Below are 16,306 nucleotides of genomic sequence, written 5' to 3' on the forward strand. Positions count from 1 at the left end.
CTACCCCTGCCTTATCCATCCTTTCCTGGCATTTGACTCCAATTGAGAGATGGGTATACTGAGGCTCAGAAAGTGATAGCTTAGCCCCTACTCACCCATGGACCCCCAACACTAGCTACTTGGCTTGCAGACAATATCTACACATAGGTCCTGGCTCCTTTGGGCGCAGCCAGACTAGGCTGCTGAGAGGTATCAGTCAGGCCCTGGTGGGGATGGGAGGGGCCTACTCAGCCTGGATGCCCCCATCTCAGGTCCGACGCCACCCACCCTTTACCAGAGCCAGCAGCTCTGCCTTACCATCAAGTCTGCTCCCCACTCCATCTATGGCACCCCAAAAGGTGGGGAACTCAGAGAAGCTGGGACCCATGTGACCATGCAGTGGCCACAGGAGGAGGAGGCTAAATGGGGAACTTGGAGGAGGACACCTGGCTCTAGTCCTTGCAATGCCACATCGTGTGACCCTGGGCTTCTGTTTCTCCTCCAGCCAATGGGAAAGTTGCACCAGATGGCTGCTGGGTCCTGTCTTCCTGCTCTGACTGGGGCTGTGACCGTATTAGTCCGCCGTCCTCCACCTGTGTCCACCCCCACATGGACTGGTTCTACACTGAGCACATGGGCAGCACCTAAGGGTTTCTAATTACCTGAGTTGGGAAGACCCGCTGGTGCATTTAGGTAACAGGTGGCGACACCTGATGCTCAGGGCAGAAGCCCTTTTTGTCAGACGACCCAACCCAACAGAATCTCTGACAAGGGATCCACTAGTGTCTTCTACGTATATGCCCTCAAGACAGGGCGCGCCCCAGCTCTTAGCATTCAGGGAACATGGTTGTCCCTCAACATGCAGTTGGAAGCCCACCAGGGTCCGCTCAGCCCCTCCTGAGTATCTACTTTCGTGTCAGGCTTGGTGGCAGGAGGTGTTGGGACAAGGAGTGTGGATGGGGCCACACTGGGTCTGTGAGGCCCTGAACGGATGCAGTGGGGCCACAGAGGCAGCACCTTGCACATTTATTGTACAGTTTGTTATTCGTGGTTCCTAGTCTTGGGGATATCAGAGGCTTGGTACCAGCCCAGCCAGAGCTTCCTCAGGAGGTGGGGGACCCAGTCCCTGGGCCTTCCCTCCTTGCTCTCCACCTCAGAGGCCTCTAGAAAGCACAAACAGGCATGCCCTGTGGGTCCTTTGCTGGAAAGAACCTTTCCCCAAGGCCCAGGCACCCACTGCTGCTGGAGGAGCAGGTCCGCATTGATACCAGGTTCCTCCAGCCCAAGGGGGGTGACCTGCCGTCCTGCCACGCAGGAAGGAAGCAGGAGGCAGGGCGGCTCCTTCCAGAAGTTCGGGGCACCTGGCTACCGGGATGTCTCCCCTCCTCAGGGCAGGAGGGTCTGAGAGGGTCACAGAGACTCGCGAGGGTGGCAGTCCTGCTACAGCAGGCTGATGTCCGCGGTCTTACCAGAAGGATACACAGCAATCGCCTCTCGGGCCTGTTTATCTCCCTGGGAAAAAGAGGCACAGAGGGGATGAGACAGGTCCTACATATTGCTCGTGGGGAGACTGAGGCCTCACTTCACAGGATGTCGGGAGGCCAGGCCTCGGACCCACTGTGCTGACGCCATGTTTGCTCCTCTCAGCTGCCAAGAGCTGTTGCTGCACTGGGATGGCAGTCTGGCCCCGTCACCTTGGGGGTCCCCCAGCTGGCCCCGCCCTCCTTCTCCACGGCCTCCCCACCCTGCTGTGCTCTAGGGCACCTCAGAGCACCCACGTGGCAACGTTGTGGTTGAGGCACCAGGCTTCCTTACCTCGCAGCCGGGGTCCCTGTCACCTTCTCTTCAGCCACTTCCTTCCCAGCAGCAGTGGTGCTGGCTCCTTCCTCTCCTGCGGAACTCACCTCCCCCTCATCCTGAGAAAGGACATCCATCGGGCTCCATGGGGGCAGTACCCCTCAGTCCTCCTGTTGCCTTGGGGGTCATGGCCTGCCAGGAGGGATAAGTGGGCATAACATGGCCGTAAAGGCCCTCCGAATGCCTCATCCCTCCCCGTTCTCCACACTTGGGGTGTGTACAGTTCTTTGTTTTCTTCTAGGGAAGTCCTTCCCTTCTCAGCTTGAGCTGTGGTAGGGCTGCGAGTTTCCTGGAGGGGGCCCCTCCACTATCCCTGGGACCTCCTGCCATGAGTGGCGCATCCCTGGCTCTCACGGAGCTCTGACAGGAGAGACCCCCGCCCCGGGCCTTTCCAGGGAAGACCTCACCCCAGAGGCTTGCTTCTTCCCACTCTTGACTCTGCGTCTCCACAGAGTGAAACTCAGCTATGAGTGACTGGGAGTCCTTCCCTACATGGCCCAACCGCTCACTGTGTCTACCAAGGGTGCCCACTACAGACACCCCATTGCAGGAAAAGAAGGGTCCCCAGCTCTTACCCACCTGGGTAATCACAGGGTAGCACTCATCCATCGGCCCCCACACTGGCCTTAACGTCTCCCCTCGGGTCTTTATGACAAGGAAGAGAGAGGAGGTGGGAGGGAAGGCTGAGGTGACATCTAAGGACTCCGCTGCACACTGGTCCACTGTTAATGCCTGCACCTCAGACACCTAACACTAGCAGGGAGTTGAGGAAAACTTCAACAAATGATAATTGATGTCTTTAGAATGATAAAGCTTTGTATTCAAGAAACAAGGATAGGCTCAAAAATAAGAATGTTCAAACATCAACATTTAAATCCTTTTTTTTCCCCCTTTTCTCCACCTCCCCCCCCCCACCCCTCCACTCCGGTTGAAGCCATTGTTTCTCCATCTAGTTGTGTAGGACACAGCAACCTGGCCCACGCTGGTGTTATGAGCCTTGCGCTCCACAAACCCCCCCCACCCCTACCCCCCCTTCTGCCCAATCCCCCACCCCCAACACCCCCAACCCCCACTGAGGCAGGCAGTTGTCTGCTCACAGCAGCTCACGCAGCCCAGCTCCAGGGAAAGCTATTGTTCACAATCTTAGTTGCCCAGCTGCAGGGAGAGCCATTGTTCACAATCTTAGTTGTAGAGGGAGCAGCTTACTGGCCAATGTGGGAATCGAACCGACGACCTTGGTCTTAGGAGCACGGCGCTCCAACCACCTGAGCCACTGGGCCCAACCTCTAAATCTTGAAAAACAAAAATAGGATACGATAATGAGAATGAAAAATTCAATCAAAGTATAGAAGATAAAATTGAAAAAAATATTTTCCAGAAAAACAGAAAACACATCAAGAGCTAAATCATAGATCCTTCTGAAAGAGGACACACAGGCAACAGACTGAGGTGGCACGGAGAGCTACTAAGTAAATACATTCTTTTTTCATCAAGACAATGTCCCAAAGATAAGGGACAGGAGTTTGCGGAAGAGAAGGGATCGCCAAGTGTCCGTGAGAGTGGATGGAAAGATCCACCTCAGGTTATGTCATCAATAAATTTCCAAACAATGAGGACCATGAGAAGAACCTATAAACTTCTAAATACGAGGAAAAAGTCTCTTTTAGGAATTAAATTTCATCAGAGTTTTAAATGCCAACATTTGAAGCTAGAAGACAGTGAGGAGCTTCAGGATCTGTGAGAAAAGTATTTCTAGTCTAGATTCTATACCTAGCCTGTCTTAGTCAAGTAGGATTTGATCAATGATGCTTTTAGAGAAAACATCTTGTCAAGAGGGGGGATTCAGGTTTTCTAGTCTCAGGTTTTCCAGTGTCCAGCTTTTTTTTTTTTTTTTTTTTTTTTTAAGATTTTGTTGGAGAAGGGGAACAAGACTGTATTGGGGAACAGTGTGTACTTCCAGGCCTTTTTTCCAAGTCAAGATGTTGTCCTTTCAATCTTAGTTGTGGAGGGCGCAGCTCAGCTCCAGGTCCAGTTGCTGTTTCCAGTTGCAGGGGGTGCAGCCCACCATCCCTTGCAGGAGTCAAACAAGCAACCTTGTGGTTGAGAGGACGCGCTCCAACCAACTGAGCCATCTGGGAGCTCAGTGGCAGCTCAGCTCAAGGTGCCCTGTTCAATTTTATTTACAGGGGGCGGAGCCCACCATCCCTTGCGGGATTCGAAGAGTTGAACTGGCAACCTTGTGGTTAAGAGCCCACTGGCCCATGTGGGAATCGAACCGGCAGCCTTCGGAGTTAGGAGCACAGAGGTCTAACCACCTGAGCCACCAGGCCGGCCCCCCAGTGTCCAGCTTTTTGTCCCTCGATGTTGGAAGGGCCCCTCTGGGAGTCATTTCTTACATCATGGGGAAGAGTGCATGGATCGGGAAACAACTGGTGTCCAGTGTCAACCGGCATCAGAAGCAGAGTTTAAATAGATCAAAGTTAAAGATAGAATTAGAACATAGCAACCTAGCTTATATGGCAGGCATCGACCAGGGACTCAGTTCCTTAGAGGTCACCTGTTTTAAATCTTGACAGTTTTAGTTTCAGGTCACCAGACTGTGTGCTTTTCCAGTCAGGGTTTGGTGTCTTCTTTAGGTGTGACACGTGTATCCAAAAGTCTACCCCCTGCAGTACGGGGGTTAGTCAGCAGTACCTGGTAAGGGCCCTTCCAGCGTGGCTGGAGGGAATCCTTGTTGAGGTGTCTTTTCCAATAAACAAAATCTCCATGTTGTAAAGCATGAATTTTTAGCTGTTCACTTCCCTGGAGGGTATGGTGAAACGATTGTTTGACTAAAGCATGACTCTTGTCCATAGACTCAATTAAGCCTTTATAATACTCAAGTATGTCTCCTTTCACCAGCTGTGGGTCAAGAGAGGCAGGGGCCAGATGCATAGGGCGTCCTGTAAGTATCTGAAAAGGTGAGAGCTTATGAGTCCCAAAAGGAGTAGATGAGATTTAAAAGGACTATGGACAATGCTTTTGGCCAAGGTATTTGAAGAGTTTCTGTAAATTTTGCCGTCTTGATAACACCATTAGTGCGTTCAACCAATCCTGAAGCCTGAGGATGGTAAGTGCAGTGAAAATGTTGCAGGAGTGGCCAAGCACAGACTTGCTTCAGCACCTGAACTGTGAAATGGGTTCCTCCGTCACTGTGGAGCTCAAGAGGAGTTTCCCATGTAGGAATAATCTTTTCTAACAGTATTTTGGCCACTGCAGATACATTTGCGTGTCTGCAAGGGAAAGTCCAGTGAGGAAACATACATATCATGCCTAGAATATATTTGTATCCATAAGATGGGGAAGCTGTATGAAGTCTAGTTGCCAGACCTCAAATGGTCCATTTGGCAATTTAAAATGTCCAGGGGCAGTGTAAACAGGGTTCCCTGAGTTATACTTAGGACAGGTGGGACACCTGAGGTCGGCACTTTTCGCAGCCTTATTAATATTTTCCCATCAATATTGGTGCATGAAGGCTACCATTTCGTCAGCTGACCAATGATGGTTCAATGCAAGTACAGTGGTTAAAAGTGGGAATTTCAAACTTTCTGGTAGGACTGGGTTGTTGTTTGGTCCAAACCAGAGTCTCCTTTGCTTATGAAACCAACAATTGTTGGATTTCCAGTTATGTTTTTCTTCTTCAGAAGCTGATTGTTGGGCTTCTCTGGCCAGTTTTTCTAAGTTATCAGCTGGAGAAGCTTCTCTCTGGATCATGAGAGACCTGACTGCTGTTGTCTTTAGGGGCAGCACTTTTAGCAGAAATGTCAGCCAGGAGATTCCCTTTGGCTTCCAAGGAGTCAAGTTTAGAATAACTCAGAATCTTAATAATACTAAGACATCAGGTAAAAGGACAGCGTTCAACAATTTCTGTACCTATGGACCATTCTTAATTTTATCTCCATTGGAGGTAAGGAAACCACATTTCCATAGTATTCCAAAGTCATGGGTCACCCCAACAGCATATCTGCTGTCAGCATAAATGCTGAGAGAGCTTTACCCTTTGCAAAAATGTAAGCTTGACTGAGGCATTTAATTCAGTCTGCTGCGTTGAAGTGGCCTCTGGCAAGGGTGCTGCATCGATGACTTCACAAGTAGTCAAAACAGCATAACCAGCATAGCACTCACCAGTGTCGTTTTTTAAGTACGAACCATCGCAAACTGTGAGAAATCAGCTTTCCCCAGAGAAGTTTTTCTTCAAATCGTCACAAGGAGTCAGGAGGTGATTCGCTAATGTTAGGCAGCCATGAGGGGCTTCCTCAGCCTCCTAAGAAATCCAGCATGACACTTCTCTAAGAAGTCTCTGCCTAATAAATGGGTGGAGGCAGGAGAACTAAGAGAAAACAATGTTAGTGTTTATCTCTAAAGGGACCTAGACAAAAGGGAATTGGTTCAGATACGCAAACCTGTTTCTCCAAGATGATTTAGGGGAAGGACTGGGGGGAAAAAGAAAACCTCCTGTAATTCCTCAGAGCCCCTTCACCGGGAATTAGGAAAGCCTGAAAGACACCAGTTAGTTGGCAGAGAGCGTCTTGCATGCTTCAATTTCCGGCAATCCCTGTTCCAGTGTCCTTGCTCCTCGCAGTAGTGCCAAAAAGTTGTAGTTCTTTGGCCTCCCACAGGGTCTTCCATTTGCTATGGCTGACAGTCAAAAGTCTTGGTGAGCTTGTTTTTAGGCGGCTCATCTACAGTACTAGCAAGCTCCTTAGCAAAATATACCAAGTCTAAGGGAGGCACAGTTCCCCATCCTATCCTGAGTCTCCTAACCAGGAGGGAAAGGTTTTTATTTAGTCCTTTTACAAACAAAGAATTAAAAACTGTGCATGTGTAGCCAGCATCCGAAAGAAGACCTGAATTGTCCCTAAAAACGACCTGGAATCTTTCATAGTAGTCAATAGCAGATTCGTCAGGCTGTTGTGAGCAATCCTGAATTTTGCTGCATCGACAGCCTTTGGATAGGCCTCGGGAATTGCTGGCTGTAGTTTCCTCGCAAGTTCTCTGGCTTCCTTCCAATAATCGGAGGTTTGCTTTTCTAAATTCCTTTCAGGATGTTCCCATCCGGCAATTCTCATCCAATGTCTGGCTTGGACTTCACCAACCAACATATTAATTAGCTGATGTAAATCAGAAAATCCAGGCTGATAATCTTGAATAGTAATACCATATTCCTTAGCAAATTTATTAGAATCCTTAATTACTGTAGGAAATTCCTCCACTCTAGCTCGTAACCCAGCGTTAGTCTAGGGAATGTAGGAGACGTGGGGTTTACCAGGATCCACAGAGGGTTTAATCTTAAATGGAAGAGTACTGATAGGTTCTGAGGAAGAAGAGCGAGGAGAAGATTCAGAAGAAGATGCCGCCAGGGGGCTGAGTTGAAGGCAGAGGAGGAGGCAAAGGGGAACAAGACGGCATCGGAGGTGGAATGTGAGACCAAGGAGCAGTGAGTGGGGGAAGGGCAAGGCAGTGTAGGGGGGGGGGGGGGACATGAGGTTGCAGGCGCCATTTTGTTTCTTTTTAAATTTTTAAGTCTCCGTTAGCTTTGAGACTTCATTAAAAGGTAACTTTAGGTTCACAGTCTCGATCTGAGGCCTTCGTGTACCACTCCACATAGGCATTTCATTCCTCTTTCCTAGTTTCATTGCTGTTACTACACAATCTAACTTTCAGAAATTCAAGCTTGGGAATATCGAAAGTTCCCCAAAGAGGCCTCTGATATTTACAATTATCCATAGTCAGATCTGACCCTTTAGTTAAATACGTGCACGAAAATTCCTCAGAGGTTTCAAACATATATTCAGCCGGTGTCTCAGGAGGGACAGTTTTAGAAGGCATAGACACCAGAGATCCCCTTTCTTTTTTTAAACAAACTGCACCCAAAACAATTTACTACTTGACACATCTATAGCTCCTTCAGGCTCACCTCACTCTGGACCAGCTTGACCATGTGAACCAGACCGAAGGCTGAAAGCCAGTTCCAGAAAAATAACCAACTTTTCAGGAGTTAAGTTATAGGCTGAGCTGCCACTGGGCCGAAATCTTTCACAACTCGAGCAAACACAGTCTTCAGCTCTCCCCACTCTCACTTTCTGGAACAGTCTGATTTCTGAGGACCCGACCCCAAGGCTAAAAGCCAGTTCCAGGCAAATAACCAACTCTCAAGGAATTCAGTTACCAGCTGGGCTGGGTGGCACTCTGTTAACTTTCTCAGTGAGACAGCACGATCAAATACCGGCTAAAACTGACCAATTGCAGTAGAAATACCTCTTATCCCCGGGGTTAGGGTGGGGGGGAGATTAGGTGAAGGCCAATTTTCTTCTCAAAGGACAGCCTTCTTTCTGAAGAAATCAAACCAACGTGCCAGTGCCACGAGTACAGACAAAGAAATAAGCCTTAAAGCCTTCACACACACAGCAACAAACAACAGCGACAAAAAAAAATTTAAAACAATTCCCCAATAAAGCCTGGAGAGTGCCGGACTCAAAATCCGTTGGCTCAGACCCAAGAGAGAAACTCATCCGATGCTCCTAAGCCAGGGAGCGAAGGTCAAGCCTAAACAGCTCCTTTAGGTGCCATAACTTCGCTCACCAATCAGAAGCTGTCGGAGTACATTCCTCTCACGGACCCACATTGGGCGTCGAGAGCGTCAACTGGCCAAATATTCTCCAGATAATCCACCAAAAGAAAACTGTTTATTCGGAAAAAGAAAAAGAAACAGAACCAAGGAAAGCATGCACACTCGTGGGCTGGTCTTGCCCACTGGCCACCCACCTGGGAAGAAGGAGGAGCCCAATAGGGCACCCTCTTTATTCGCATCCCTCCCTTAGACGTTAGCATAGCCTTCGACAGGACGTCAAGCCTGGAGTGTTAACAAGGGGCCCAGCTCCCTCCATAGTCCTCCCAGCTCTATAGTTAAGCATCTTAAGATGCCAGTTCACTTTTAACAGAATTAAGACCTTTTCAGACATGTAATGTCATAAGACCACCCCTCAGGAAGCAACCGCGGGGTGTGTTTCACCAAAATGACAGAGTAACATGGGCTCCCACACATGAAAGAAGTGAAGCGCTCCCCAGGATGCGATGGGGAAGGGAGATCCCAGGACAGCTGAGCAGCTGGCCTCAAGGGCATCCCGTCCAGATGGAAACAGGAGGATGAGGGCTCCAGGAGACAAGTCTCCATGAAAACGATCACACTGATAAATCACCTAATTTATCTAAATGTATTGCAAGGAGATTTATATTTGAGAGCTTGGGTGCATTAACTATAGGTACACAGAAAGTAAAATTAAAACAAAACAAAACTGAAATTATACACAAAGAAGACTAATCATAGTACACTACATGACTCAGCTAGGAATACAATTTACATAGTTTTAAAATGCAAACACTAAATATTGGTCTAATATAAATTATGATATACACCTATTAGAGTGGCAAAAAAAAAAAAAAACCCAAAAAAAAACAAAAAACACATCAGTGCTCAAAAAACAAACAAACCATTGGCTAAAAAAATATAAAAAACATTTAGGCGGCTGGTGCTCTTAAGAACAAGGTTGGCAGTGGGATCCACACATGGGTCACTGTGAGCTGCGCCCTCCACAAGTAGACTGAAACAACTACTTGACTTGGACCTGATGGGTCCTGGAAAACACAATTGAAATAAATAAAAAGTGGGGGGAAAAAAGAAAACTGAAGGAGATGATGTGGAACAATTGGAAACTCTGATTCAATACAGGTGAGAATGCAAAATGGGTACCAGCTACTTTGCAAAAGTTTCACAGTTTTCTACAAAACTAAACATACCTTTACCACATGACCCAACAATCCCACTGCTAGGTGTTTGCCTAAGTGAAAGGAAAACTTATGCTCACACAAAATTTGTATATGAATATTTACAGCGCTTTTATTTGTAACTGCCAAAAATTAGCAACAAACTAAATGTCCGTTCACATTAATGGACAAACTGTGGTACATCCACACAATGGACAACTACTCAGCAATAAGAAGGAACAAACGACTGCTACACAACCGACAGATCTCACGTGCATTGTGCAAGCGAAAGACACCAGATTCAAGAGGCTGCATGCTGGAAGTTTCCATTTATATGACAGGGTTGCAAAGGCAAAACTATAGGGACAGAAAAGTGCTCATTGGATTCCAGGGCTGGGAGTGGGTTCTGAGTGAATACAGGAGAATTCTCTGAAGTGATGGACCGGTTCTGTATCTCGGTTACGGTGGCCGTTGTGCAACTATATATGTTTGTCAAAACTCAAAGCACTATACACTAAAAAGGATGAATCTTACTCTACATAAGTAACACCTTAATTTAAAAAACATGAATAACACGAGTCCAATGTGGGGGAGAGGGACTTAAAAGCCAAACGACATCAAAATCAGCAAAAAAGAAAAAATGATACTTACAAAAATTTAACAGTTGAAGGTGTCATAACTCGGTTTTAAAAAAGTCTACAATGAGAGAAACTAGGATATAACTGCATTGAAGGGCTCGAGAGCTGAAATGTGTGTGGAGGAGGTGGTGGTAAGCGCGCGGTTGTTAGGAGAGCGGAATCCTCATCTTCCATTGCAGGAATTCATTAATAATGTTAAATCTGAAAAATCAAGACAAAGCAGGACACGCTTTCTATTCAGAGACATGGTGGCCAAATCCAAGGCTACAGCTGGGAAGGCTGGAAGCCTGAAAGATTCCCACCTGGTTCTGGGAATCACGGGGAGTGGGGGTGACAAAAGGTAGCTAGTTTTTTGTTTCAAGTCTTAAATTTTTGACTCATCAAACTACGTACATGCGTATCTTTGTGGATAAAACTTTCCAAAAATGGAAATTTGACTATTAATTTTTAAAAAAGGAGGGAAGGTGGACTCGGCGATGTCCAGGGCACACAGGCCCCCTGAGGGCGCCCCACCTGCAAACAGCCACTCCCTCAGGGTGTCGCCCACACTTCTCTGTGATGTGCTCACACAGAACATGTCCTCACGGGAATGAGCTCCTCTTCCCAGTAGCTCTGGCCAGGCAGCAGGGGGCCCCAGAGACCGGGAACGTTGTTCTGTCTTGTCACCTGGGCTGCCTGAGTCTAGTCACTGTCCCTCCGGGAGCCTAAGTTTCGTCATCTATGAAGAGGGAGCTGTGAGGGTTAAGTGGCGTAATCGGTGGGCAGCACCGGATCCAGCAGCTGGTCTGCAGGCTTCTCTTGACCGAGGGCTGGGCGGGGGGCGGGGGGCCTCTGACATGGGTTCTTGGACCTGGGACATCAAGGAGGGTATGCGACCCCGGGCAGGTGTCCTGCTCACCACCACCCATTCACAAAGGAGTGTTGAACCCCATTCCGGGGCTCCTCACATACATTAGGGGTCACCTGTTTCTTTGGGTTTGTCCAGGCCACAGCCAAGGAGCGTGGAGGTGACCATGGAGCCAGCACACAAGGGACAGAACCTGTGTTTGACTCTTTGCCAGAAGCAGGAAGTTTCTCCAGAATCCTCACATTCACAGACACAGACACACATGACTGACCTTTTGAGGTCAAGGAGCGTGACCCCTATTCAGGGTGCAGTGAGCCTGTGCCAGCCTCTAGAACCTGACAGGGGCCCCTACCTGTGAAGACTCCCCTGCAAGCTCATGGTCAGGAGCTGTTTTCCTCACAGACTCCTGAAAATAATAGAACACCACTTCTGCAGGGAGGTGACGAAAGACTAGTTCAAACATTTAAAGGAGGGATGTAATTATTTTAAAGGGTCAGTATTCACAATATGTCAGAAGTCGTATACTATTAAACTTGCAATGGACATATTAGATATGAACTTAAAATGTGTGAGGGGATATATGGTTTTTCAAAAGGTATGCAAACAAAAATTTGAAAATCATTGCTGAAAAACACTTCCAGTTGGTGCAGTTTTTTGGTTTGTGTGGGGGTAGAGTTCCAGAGAGCAGTTTCAAGGCTCTCGGCCTCAGGTGGAAAGGTGCTGGCTCGAGTAGTAGGTGGCCGTCAGTTGTGGCTAACTGACCATCAGCTGTAACCAGTTAGCCAATTAGCCACTGACATAACTGCCACAGCTGCACTGGTTGGTGAGTAGAGAGTCGGGAGTCGAGAGTCAGTCGGTTGGTTGGCAGGCAGAGAAGCAGACAGCAGGTTGCAGGTCGTGTGGATTCAGCCTCCTGTGAGACTATAGTGGTATGTCTCTCCTACCTATGGCTCTGTGGATGTTCCTTTTTGGCCTAGCCATGTCCTGCATTCTTGTGCAGGGAGCGGGACTAGAGGTCTCGCAGGCCACCCCGCGTGACAGTTTGTGTGTTTTTTTTTGTTTTGTTATGAGTTTTAAAATTAAATTAAACCTTGGTTCAAATCCCAGTTTCACTCTGAAGGTGCAGAGGGAAGAAAGGGGAAAAGAAGGCCAGCCTGGGCGCTGAGCAGTGTGGCCACGCCTGGGGCGGCAGGTACATGGCAGCCTCAGGGGGGCCCCTTGGAGCCCTGGTGGGCAGCGGGGGCCTGCAGTAGCTCTGAGGGGAGAACCAGTTTCCCAGGTCCTGCTGTCATCCCCAACTCACACCAGACCCAGGCCCTTACCTGCAAGAATAAACATGTGCACTAAGTACAGGGATGCATAGAGCCTGGAGGGAAAGCAGGGCTGAGTGTGAGACTGGGGTCTCCCGTGCCCTCTCCAGTGGGGACTGGCTTTCCTCCCCAATCCCAGGACCTGCTTCTCCAGGGCAAGTCCAATCACCACTGCATATGAATAAACCCGGCAGCTGTAACAGGGCTCAGCCTGGGCTCCCTGCTGACTGGCTGCCAGGATTCTGGGCCTCTGGCTACTTCCAAAGCCAGCCTTGGAGCCTGGAGCACACGGACCCGCGACCCCTTTCCTCTCCTTTCCTTCCTTATTGTGTACGAGGGTCCATCTCACCTCTCCAGCCAGAAGGTGGACCTGGCCTTGACTGGCCATTCCAGGTGCTCATTTGGTACTGGATTGGCTCTTCTCCCCACAGCCCTCCCTACTCTGCACTGACAGCTCCCACAGCCCAGATTAGAAATCATGTCCCATGACCCAGCCTCCTCTTCTGCAACACTTCTCTTGGGACAACCATAGCATTTGGCACTGCCAGCATAGTAGCTCCCTGCCTACACACACACGCACACACACACACACACACGCACACACACGCACACACGCACATACACGTACACACACACGCGCACACGCACACAAACACACACACACACAGGCACGCACACGCACACACACGCACACACGCACATACACACACACACACACACACACACACACACACACACACAGGCACCACAGCCATGTCCCACCTGCCAGGACAGGGCCCTCCATCCCAACCCTGAGTAACAGAGAACCCTATTTTCCCTTCTTCCTTCTCCCAAGTCAGGGTTCCCCTTCCTGGTCATTCGGGACATGGAAACAGGGCCACCTAAACTTTACCTCTCTCTCTGGCAGCACAGACCAAACACCATTTTCAGTCTAAGAAGAAAAGATGGGCAACAGTCAATGCATCACAGAGGCCTGGGATCCCAGCGCTCCTGTACCCCGTGCCTTGCAGGAATGACAACGGGCCAGAGACAGTGGGGAATGGCAAGGACCTCCACCGGCAGGGCTCAGCCAGGGGGTGGCCTGCTGCTCACAGATGGCGGTCAAACTCAGGACGGCCTGGGCTAGCTCCAGGAGCTTGGAAAATGCCCCGAAATTTCTCCCCACCTCAGAGCCCCAAACAAAAGATGGGTTCATGCCCGCAGACCTGGAAAGGTAGGTCCCCGAGAATCAGAACAGGAAAAGGGGGTTGGGATAGGATTAAGGAAAAAGATATACCTCTTTCGGATATTTGGATTAAAATGTCCCCAGGTGTAGGTGGCAAATACAATAGTAAATAATAATGATTAAAAACTACCAAAACTTGAATGTATTTTCCAGTTTATGCAGCATCCTGGGAATAATTTTGGGAGGACTGGCGGAAATCCCATAGCCTCCTGGAAATATCCTCTGTCTGGAGTCCCACCGTCAGTGTCAGAATTCCCATAAATTGACATCATTGTAAAGTCAAGGTCTCCAGTGTGAGCTGGACCGTCCATGGGGCCCAGTGAGCCTCGTTGCCCAAGTCAGCTCCCCATTCTCCTCAGGGACTATTTCAGAATCTCTCTTTAAACCTCCAACCCCACCTATGCCTCCTTCGCTTTCAGCAGAGAACACAGGAAGCATTGGATGGGAGTTCCCTTGACTTGCTGCCACCCAACCCACCTATGTTCTCTGCTTCTCACAGGCCATTTCCTCTTCGGGGAGGACGCTGCCCTCTCCTCTCTGAGACTCGCCCCCCAGCCTGTACTGCATCCATCTGGTCTTCTCTCATCCTGGGGGTTTGGGGGTCTCTTTCCTCTCTCACTTGTATATTCAGCCGTTCCTTCTCTTCTGGCTCCTTCCTATCACCATTTAAACAAATCACTCATCTCTTTCATTAAAAAAAGGTCTCTCCACCTCTCCCTCACTGCACAGCCCACCTCAATGTGTTTCTGTCCCCACAAGTCCGCTCATACCAAAGTCACCAATAGGCTGTTGGTCACGAACTCCAGTGGGACCTTTCCAGGCCTTAGCTCACTCATGTCTCTGCAGGACACTGCACTATGTCTGTCATGCAGGGTCTCAGCTCCTGCTTCCCGCACAAGAACGCAGGACATGGTGAGGCCAAAATGAGCACCCAAGGAGTCATAGATAGGGGAGTCCTACCACTATCCATGGCAGCTGGGTTGGAGACACAGGAAGCAAGAGCCACATGCTCTGCAATCCGCCGTCCACTTCTCTGCCAACCCACCCACTGCCAGCTGCACTCCGCACCTGCTAGCCCAGCCACGGCAGTTATACTCGTGGCTAACGGCTAACTGGTCACAGCGGATGGCCATCAATTACAGTTAATGGCCATCTAATAACCCAGCCAGCGTCTTTCCACGTGAGGCCGAGAGCCTGGAAACTGCCCTCTGGGACCCTGTCCCCACAGCGTCCCTTCCCCTCCATCATCCTTTCTGGGAACAGTGCTAGCAGTGCATTCAACAGTGAACTCGGTAGTCATTTATATCTTGGCGTGAGAGAAATTACCAAGCTTTTTCTGAGAGGAGGTTTGCAGGAGGAAAGGAGAGGAAATGAGTCCTGAGGGAGAGAAGAGAGGGAAAAGGGGAATGCCAAGTAGGAAGGGCAGCGGAGAAGGTAGGTAGGAGTCGTACAGACAATGTTAATGGACTTTATGAGAGAACAGAAACACTGGAAGGAGTGTTGTGAAGTAGAAATGAGCAATCATAGGGCCGGCCGGATGGCTCAGAGGTTAGAGCGCGAGCTCTCAACAAGGTTGCCGGTTCAATTCCCGCATGGGATGGTGGGCTGTGCCCCCTGCAAATAAAGATCGAAAACAGCAACTGGACTTGGAGCTGAGCTGCGCCCTCCACAACTACATTGAAGGACAAAGACTTGGAGCTGATGGGCCCCAGAAACACACTGTTCCCCAATATTCCTCAATAAAATGTATAAAGAAATAAGCAATTATAAATGAGTTCTTGTGTGCTCATCAGGTTGGGGCTGCAAAAAGGCAGATTAACTTCGTTTTAATAGCTACATCAGGCAGTGGGGTCCATTCTCATTTCGCTCCACCAGGATGCAGGTGTGGGTGGATGTGCCGGGTGGGCCATGGGGGCTGCATAGCAATGACGGCTTTGGGAGCTTCCTCGCTTCCAGTCTGGTCCTGGCCTGGCATTAACACAGGTCACATGAAATTGATAGGTTTCAGGTGTCAGGGGCTAAACCACAAGACCTGAAGAATACGTATCTGGAGGAAAACATTTTCCTGACAGCAAATGATTCGTCATTTTGCCCTTTATTCTTCTGTCCCCTTTAGACTTGCTGTTGATGCTTGAGCGAAGCACATGTGATTGATTGTCCTACGTCTTTCCACAAACTGGCTTCCAAAATGAGTGTTAACTGGGGAGTGGAAATGGCCCACACCCCCTCCTGACCCAGCTGTCTGGCTTCTGCAGGAAGCGTCAGCTGCTCAGGTGCCTCCTACCACTTTTGAGTTCCGTGCATTTATTTTAACAGACTTAATTTCTAAGAGCACTTTCAGGTTCACAGCAGTATTGAAGAGAAGGTACAGAGAGTTCCCATAACCCCCTGGCTCCCCCCACACAGCCCCCACCCCACTATCAGCATCCCCCAGCACAGTGTACACTTGTTAGTCTGACACATTGTCACCCGAATTCCATAGTTTCCATTAGTGTTCACTTTGTGCTGTACATTCTGTGGGTTTGGACAAACGTATGACGTGTGTCCGTCATTATAGTGTCATACAGAAAAGTTTCACAGCCTGAAGGTCCTCTGAGCGCTGCCTGTTCACCCCTCCCTCAACTCTAACCCCTGACAACCACTGACC

The 16,306-nt window shown here is 49.2% G+C and overlaps 1 protein-coding gene across 1 annotated transcript; it reads right to left on the reverse strand.

Moving 5' to 3' along the window:
• Window positions 1-19: 19 nt before the first annotated feature.
• Window positions 20-16,029, reverse strand: LOC148759005 (uncharacterized). The gene is made up of 5 exons (XM_088792698.1): window positions 11,477-16,029; window positions 2,077-2,481; window positions 1,795-1,895; window positions 1,449-1,491; window positions 20-1,344 (listed from the first exon to the last, which is right to left on the reverse strand). The coding sequence occupies exons 1-5, from the start codon at window positions 11,585-11,587 to the stop codon at window positions 1,021-1,023; spliced, it is 984 nt and encodes a 327-aa protein (XP_088648824.1). The 5' UTR covers window positions 11,588-16,029; the 3' UTR covers window positions 20-1,020.
• Between the last annotated feature and the right edge of the window lie 277 nt (window positions 16,030-16,306).

Source organism: Rhinolophus sinicus, chromosome 1 (assembly GCF_057876585.1).
Source record: "Rhinolophus sinicus isolate RSI-liver-muscle chromosome 1, RSI-T2T, whole genome shotgun sequence".
Lineage (NCBI taxonomy): Eukaryota > Metazoa > Chordata > Mammalia > Chiroptera > Rhinolophidae > Rhinolophus > Rhinolophus sinicus.